General features: G+C 45.0%; 1 protein-coding gene across 1 annotated transcript; it reads right to left on the bottom strand.

Annotated features, from left to right (window-relative positions):
* Positions 1–24: 24 nt before the first annotated feature.
* Positions 25–2,101, bottom strand: ubl4a (ubiquitin like 4A). Its single transcript, XM_084468018.1, has 4 exons — positions 1,953–2,101; positions 1,380–1,485; positions 1,044–1,255; positions 25–636 (listed from the first exon to the last, which is right to left on the bottom strand). The coding sequence occupies exons 1-4, from the start codon at positions 1,998–2,000 to the stop codon at positions 529–531; spliced, it is 474 nt and encodes a 157-aa protein (XP_084324144.1). The 5' UTR covers positions 2,001–2,101; the 3' UTR covers positions 25–528.
* Between the last annotated feature and the right edge of the window lie 6,250 nt (positions 2,102–8,351).

The raw sequence follows: 8,351 nt of genomic DNA, 5'->3' as shown, positions 1-8,351 counted from the left end.
AGCAGGAATCACATCAGCGATTATTCTACTGTTTTAATGTTTGCGTATAAACATGATATTTACAATTCATACAATGTCACCAGTTAATAAACAAATAGAAGCAGACCATTACCCTCTCAAACAGTGTTCACATGAAATAATCCATCATCCAACACAGACAAAACAAATAAATATCCTACAACACGAGGCTGTCCCCTCTCAACTAAAGGGAAAAGGTTGAAGAGAAACACGTTGCATGTTTTTGGTACTCTTCATTGAATCCTCAAAGCTGATGTAATAAAATGAAAAGAAATACAACAGATCACATGAGGATGGCATGTTTTCTAAAGTAATTTAGACTTGAATATGAACGCTCTGTCTGTGATGTGATGAACGATCTAATCAAGTCGATTGTGCCACACTTTCTGCAGTCTCTCTGCAGCCACAGCACCGTCATCTCCATGCCTGTATAACGGCTGATCCCCTGCAACCCCACCCCAGCACTGAGCACCTCCCCACTAGACATAGGACAGGAGCGCCGTGCTCCTCTCAGTCCAGGTAGGAGGTGTCCATGCCTTCGCTGTCCGGGTGGAGCAGTCGGCCAGCCAGGCGCTCGATGTCGTCCAGGCTGAGTTGTCGCACTGAACGCTCATAATCCTAGAGAAAGCCAAGATCCAGTCATTCAGTTACTGTTTTGCTGTTTATTTTCTATGCAACATATGTAAAACACAAAGCGAGTCATGAGGCATTAAGATATGTACTTTATTCATCATAGATGGTGACTTTGGGTGGGCAGATAGAAAATCTAAATGTATATACGCTACACCTTAACGATAACTACTTCATTATTGACTGCTACCCTCAAAGCCTTGATTAAAACTGGTGAAGCTGATGAACTTGCTCGGATCCAGGTCTGCTACACATTTAGGGAATTTAGGCTCATCATAGGAAAACAGGTTCAACCCTTTTCTAGATATCAAAGGCTGGAAAAGGGTTTTGGTGGCATTGCACTTTAAGGGTCTTAAGAACGGATCAAACGGTGGCTCTGTGTTCTACCGCCTCACCTTGATGAGCTGCTCGTGGACCTTGGCTGCGTCCGCAGGGCTGAAGTGCTTCGCCAGGACGGTGGACAGCGTCTGCCACACTCCGCCCTGTGGACTGCTGCTGCCGCTGCTACCGGCCATCCCCGCCGCGGAGGTGCGCTCCCCCACCGGACGCACCACCAGGTTCAGCTTAGCGTCCGGGCCGATGGCGTAGTCACTCAGACTGTGTTCGTCTGCCGAGAACAGTGCCTTTGCATCAGTCTACAGGTAACGCGCATCACATTTATAGCTATAAAAAAGGATATACACATGCAACGCTCCACACACATGTGAGTGTGGATGATAAGAAACATTTACCTGCGAGAGCTTTCCCTTTGTAGAGCAACCTCTGCTGGTTGGCAGGAATGTTGAGCCGTTCTGAAACCAGTTCCTTCACTGTGGAGACCTTGTCGTCTTCGGTCACCTGGCGAGATGTTATGAACCGGCACGTTAAGCACGGACATTAAACTCAGCATTGTTTACACCGTCTTCTCTTTACAGTGAACATTCATTTAATTAATAACCTTAAAAACGCCTTAATAACTGTCACACATGACCAGAGTCCGAGTATTAAGGGCTGTGCGGCATTTCTGTTGTATACTAATCCTTGTAATAGCACAAAGATGGAGTGGGTCCAGAAATCGACCAATGTAGAAGCATAACTATCCATACCTCATCCCAATCATAAAGGATTAATAGTTGTGTAGGAGCATGTTTAAACTGTTGATTGTGTAGCTTGTAGATTGAGACCCAATAGTATGATGTAACCACAAGGTAAACCTTATTCCATATACACTGGGTGATGATGTGTGAACGCCAGCTGGCCTCCAGCAGGGAGGCTGGCTGCTCTTAGCTTAGCTTCCTATAGCATGACTTAAGACCTTAACGTACCTGTACGTTGCATTCTTTCCCTTGAAGCGGTTTTACTGTTAGGATCATTTTTCCTTATTTCTAAATAAACGGACGATCAATAACAATAAGTGATCAGGTTGACCAGAACACCGTACTTCTTTATTGCAACAGAACAACTACAAGGCAAAGATCCATCTTCTTCTACCACCGCCCATGGTGACCGATACCTTAGAGAGGACGCTGTGCGCCCCCTAAAGATCGGAGTATGAAACTGCATGTTCACTACAGTCACTCGAGGCAACCTACATGCTATTGTCAACCCCAACAGAATGGTTAATAAAACATTCATAGTGGAATTGAAATGGTATAATGTCCGTATAAAAGTGGATCGTAGGAATTTAAATGTAAGGCCTACATCAATGTCAACCTGCAGTAAATTCAGGCACAATCTCTTATTACCTTCTGCAGCGTTGGGTGTACTATATTAAGTGGATGTGTCCAAAACAAGGTATCTGTTTAAAGCACGCACGCACACGCACGCACGCACGCACGCACGCACGCACGCACGCACGCACACACGCACACACGCACACACGCACACACACACACACACACACAGATCCACATCAAAGGCACAATGGATTAAGGTGCAAGCTCTCTAATATATACACAACTCTACAGACCAGTGAATCCCAAGCCTAAACAGCACCCAGCCTTGCTCCAAGTTCTCATTCCAAGTGAATATATTTGAGCCTTTGCCCAAGAGGAGGCTAGAATTCTCCATATTATTGATCCGAGTATTGGAGTAATGATCTCTGAGCACATCTGAATTTCCTTTCTCTCTGTCTCTCTCTCCCCTGTTGACAGCCCAGTATAGTGCATCAAGCTGTAATCTGCCTGTAAGATGTATTTTGGTTCTTCCTCCTGTCCGTTTCGTTTAGCTACTTGCTCACAATCACAGAGGCAGAAAACACTCATCATTGAAATATCAAAAGTGTGGACATAATGTCTGATTACTCAAATGTTTTTAAATACATTTGTACCTTTTATTTATCTTATCCCACCTGGTCTTTCTCTGAATCGCTGTGTCAGATCTTTCTCCTCCATCTGTCATTAATCCAGTTGAAGGATTTTCGATTGAGGCTCTCATTTTCCATCTTCGGGGGGGGGGGGGGGGGGGGTTGTTTCCTCCGAGGCCTGGTCTGATGAACCTCTTCATCCATAACATCCAGCGTTGTTATCTCCCTCCTCAGCTCCTCGTTCCTCTCTGCCAGCCCTGCCTGTCCCAGCCATTACTCGGCTGCCACACAAAAGGTTCTTTTGCACTCAGGTTTTTCTCTCTTGAGATCTTTTGATTGTTAAGGATAAGGGCAAGTTCAGCAAAATCGTTTCCTGATTCAGTTTTTTTGTTATTTTGCCCAATGCAATCTAACCTTGTATAACCTGATTATATTGGCAACGTTTTTCTTTTGTTACTCCAATTGTGATTGTTTTATTTGATCTGCTCACTGATTTAGAGTGAATGTAAATTATCTATTATTATCTTGAAAGGTTGACTTTCTAGAACTTTCTAGAAGGTTTTGAAACATCCCAACACCGTCAACACTGACTTTAGCTCTGGACGTGGCAAAACTCCAACCAATGAGGTGCGCTGGTGAAATGCGTATCTCTCCACGGAGCTGTTGGGACACCTGTCTGATGTGTCTGATCTGGTGGAAACTCTGAAACTGCTGTCGCTTATTTCATCAGTGTTCAAATATGCTACTGTGTTTTTGGGAGGGCTTCTTCACTGGGCTTTGTTTGTTTGTTCTCTTTCCCACATGATTCCTCTCAGAAGTCTGCTGAAGGTCCATGGAGTTCCTTAGAAGTGAAATCCAGATGAGTTCCCTTTTCCTCTGAAATTGGACCTGCTAAATATTCCTGGGCTTGCACCCAAACTTGTCTTTGTCCTTTCTTTTTGAGTCACATCATATTATATTTACATTGCTTTTGTCACATCCTTTTAAAATTGCTGCCATTTTCAACAGCAGCATTGTAAATGGTGTGAATACCGAGTCTCCTCCTATATGTGTTCAGTCACCTGCGCACTTATGAAATAGAACAGGGCACATTTCCCACAGTGTAACAATAAACACTTCCTTTGAACTCATTGTTTCATATTTCTGTGTGTATAGTGGTGTGAATTCAAAGGCAGCCTGCATGCAGCCATGGGCAGGAAGCATCAACCAGCACAACACAATGTGATTAGATGGTGGCTCCATTGATCCTGCATCAATTAGGAGTTCAACATTTAACATTATGCAACCAAGACTTGCTCTACTTCTCCTCCTTTGCTCTTTCTGCCTGTCTTCCCTTCTTCCTGTCTTTCTGTCTTTCTGTCTTTGTATTCAGCTTTTAAAGGCTTTTTTTGAGAAGTAATCTGGGTCGATAACATGGAGGAAGCTATTGGTTTTCGCTCATGTACGCAGCAGCACTCAATAGCAGCGTTCAGGCTAGCACCCCCCAACCCCCCAGGGGACAGTGTGCCAAGATGAAGCCTTTGAATATATTTAAAAAATATGGTTAAGAAAATAAAGTTCACTCTTATTCAAATCTATTGCTTTATTTATGGTTTCCTTGGGGTGTGTGTATGTAAGGGTGTGTACTTTCTCTTTGTTTGGCACTTTGTTTGGCATTTGTATTTCCACACTGGAAATACAAGGGTGGGAGCAAATCAGGGCATTAAGAATACAAAGGTTTTAGCAATTTAGTTGTGCCAACAATATAGTAATAACACTAGTTCCAGATATTACAGCTATGACTCATTATGCTACTGGTTATGTTTGATGCGGGACAGGGACTATGGCTGGACAAATAATTTTGCTGCTTAGAAATATGTTACACAAAGGTGATGTTGATGATGTCATTTACTTTCCAGAAAGCAACCATGGATTCAGCATCTCGACGTGCAGATGAAATAAATAAAAACAAAAACTACCAGGGTCATGGCCCCTTGGACTGGGCACACAATTTCAAACTAAACGATTAGAAACTACCGGATTACTCCTTAGAAAGAAAATAACATTAAAATTGTCCATTCACAGTTAGTTCAGTTAGTTTATATATATATATATAATTGTATGACATGGCCCCTTGGACTGGGCACACACAGGGAAGGTAGCCTGGGCCAATGTTCTCAGGGCAATCCATCTCCATCGCTACATCTTTAGGAGGACCATAGCGACGACCCTAGTGATGGACCATCTTTAGGAGTACCCTAGCAACGGTCTTTAGGAGGACCCTAGCGACGCTCCATCTTTAGGAGGACCCTAGTGACGGTCTTTAGGAGCCCCTAGTGACGACCCTATACCGACGGTCTTTAGGAGGACCCTAGCGACGGTTCATCTTTAGGAGGACCCTAGCGACGGTCCATCTTTAGGAGGACCCTAGCGACGATCCATCTTTAGGAGGACCCTAGCGACGGTCCATCTTTAGGAGGACCCTAGCGACGGTCCATCTTTAGGAGGACCCTAGCGACGGTCCATCTTTAGGAGGACCCTAGCGACGATCCATCTTTAGGAGGACCCTAGCGACGGTCCATCTTTAGGAGGACCCTAGCGACGATCCATCTTTAGGAGGACCCTAGCGACGGTCCATCTTTAGGAGGACCCTAGCGACGATCCATCTTTAGGAGAACTCTAGCGATGGGATGTCTTTAGGAGGACCCTAGCGATGACCCTAGTGACGGGACGTCTTTAGGAAGGCCCTAGCAATGGGCCATTTAAAAATGATTATAGTTTTGCTTTTAGGAACAATTAAAAAAAACAGATCTTCAAGGGGTCGACCTCCTTGGACCCCATGCTGTGTGGGCTGAGCCATAATGCTCTGGGTGTGGAACAGGGAGGGAGGCCAGTGAGAACAGGTTGTGATTCAGGTGTGTGTGTTAGCCCTGGTCAACGAGGGCCCTGCTGCAGCCTGATCCTACTGTATGTTACGCTCATCTCTCTTCCCTCTGGAACCCACAGAATGTTGTATGCTCAGGGCCATTCTTGAGTGTTTTTTTCATATACGTGAAAAAAACACTCAAGAATGGCCCTGAGCATACAACATTCTGTATATATATATATATATATATATATATATATATATAAAATAAATGTAAAAATAATAATATATGTATATATAGGCCTATATATATGTGTGTGTTTTTTTTTATTTTTTTTATTCTATTTTATTACGGGGATTTTAGGTTTATTAAACAGAGACAGATTCAGGCAAGGCGAATGTTTCGCTATTCATGTTATGTTATCTGAGATGATATCTTTATTTCTTGAGCTTCAGCAGGATAATATTAATAGGTTTCTTGATGGACATACCGGAGGGTTTTTAGAGCGGCTGTTTCCACGGTGGTGATCTGAAGTTCCCACACATATCTTCCCAGAATAGGATGCAATTCTATTTTGTTTTGTCTTCTGCTTCAGTCTCCAATTTATCTGGCCTGACCCGTGGAAACATTCATCACCACGGCTGCCTGGCATCGACCCAGCCCTCTTCTCTGAAACCACTTCTAGCACCAAAAGGTATAAAGACACTGTTCCAGACAGTTAAGAGGAGGACAGAGAGTACATCGACGCTCTCATTGTTTGGCCTCTCCGTCAAGTATAGAGCGCTCAGATGTCGGGATATCATTCACTGATCAGAGACGCACAACATTGGACACTCATTCCCTTTTTAAGCCCCGATACAAAGTAACCATATACAATATGCCAATAGTCCTACATAATAGACAAAGAAAACATTCAAACGTCTCACCTGATATGCACATTTCTGGGAACAACTATTGTGACTTGGCAATGTAGCCTAACTACATATCCACTAAAACCACCTTTTTTTAATTAATGTGCTGAACACTCCTCCCCCGGCTCCTCAGCACCAGTGACGTCAGGCCGAAGTGGAGCCGTCTGTTCTGCAGAGCAAAGCCGTGTCACGTGGTGTCGGGCGGAGGTTCGATGGAGCTTTCAATTTAGGAGCGCGATCGAAGAAAAAAAAGAATTTGACCTAGATCCCATTCAGGTAAGTTCCGCTGTTTTCATACGATGTAAGGCTTGCATAAAAAGACTCGGATGAGGTTCAGAATTAAGAGTTGGACTGAGGCTGCAACGGTAAAGTCCACAAACAAACTTTAGAGAGCAAATCACTCCAAACCAGTGGTTTGGAAAATGAGCTCTACTGCTACTGTAGCCGAATCGGGAGAGTCCCACTCCAAGCTGCGTTTGGGGAGAATGTAGCCGAGTGCTTATTTGAATGCATCCTTTTAAGTGGACTTTGTGCATTTGTCTGCACTGTATTAACGTCACCAGTGTTGTTTTTATAGTGATACAACAATTATACTTAAAAAGGATCTCCAGATGATAATCAAAAGTATAATAATGCACATCGTGAGTTACAGTAGATGCAGGTTATTGTGGATGAATACCCATGAACTTCAGTGGTGAGGGAGTTAAGTTACTGCACATATGTCCTGTCCCTCTGTGCGCCAGGCGTACCATAGATTATTGCTGCGTTCGGAAACCATGGATTTGAGCCAGTCTAGCGTAAGTATGCAAAGTTAGGAATGAAGTGACCCAGACCGAGTGTCCACACATGAAACGAATAGGCCTGTTATCGTTGCGCCTGCTTGTGTCTAAAGTCGGGATGCGGTTTGGGCAGATGGGTGGTGCATGCAGATGCAGGCGTGTTCAAACCAGGTAGTTACAGACAGTAGATGGAATGTGGTTCTTCGGAACGGAGGCTCGACTAGCAGCGCAGTTGGAAGCCTCCAGAGTCGCTCCAGGGTCGCTGGAGCCTGGAGGCTCTGTATGCCAGGCCCACGTTTGGAGAATCCGTGTTTGGGTTCACAGATCACTCACTGATTCACAAGTGGTCTCAACAGAATGCAGAACCCCACTTGGACCCCAACTTGTTTTTGGTGCAAGTAGGCTTTGACATGACGAACGTTTTTTTCGTTCAGAAGATTGCCTGTCATGTAACTTTTAAAGAGACTGTTCTGAGAGGCGCGTTCGCGTGGTTTAGCCTTTCAGGACACCGCGCTCCGCCAGAGAACTTTTCATGTGCTTTCATTGTCTCCTATGCTCATTCATACCCCGCTCCCTCAGCAACCTCACGTGTCCCTCTCTGTTCCTCCCATGCACCTCCCCCCCCCCCCTCTTCCCCTTCACCGCCTGCACTGCCACCACCACCACCACCACCCCCCCCCCCCCCCACACCCCACCCCACCCCTGCCAACCCCACCCACACCGCCTAACCACCACCAGCCCCACCCCCCACCACCGCCACCACCACCACCACCACCCTCATCCCCCCCACCAGTCCATTCAGTTCTGCTGCTGAAGCAAAGCCTGCTGTGTTTGAGTTCTGTGTTCAGACCGGATCTACCAGGCTCTGATCCAGAAATCTTGT

This window comes from Micromesistius poutassou, assembly GCF_964030765.1.
Source record: "Micromesistius poutassou genome assembly, chromosome: 5".
Classification (NCBI taxonomy): domain Eukaryota; kingdom Metazoa; phylum Chordata; class Actinopteri; order Gadiformes; family Gadidae; genus Micromesistius; species Micromesistius poutassou.
This window is presented reverse-complemented; position numbering and strand designations above follow the sequence as displayed.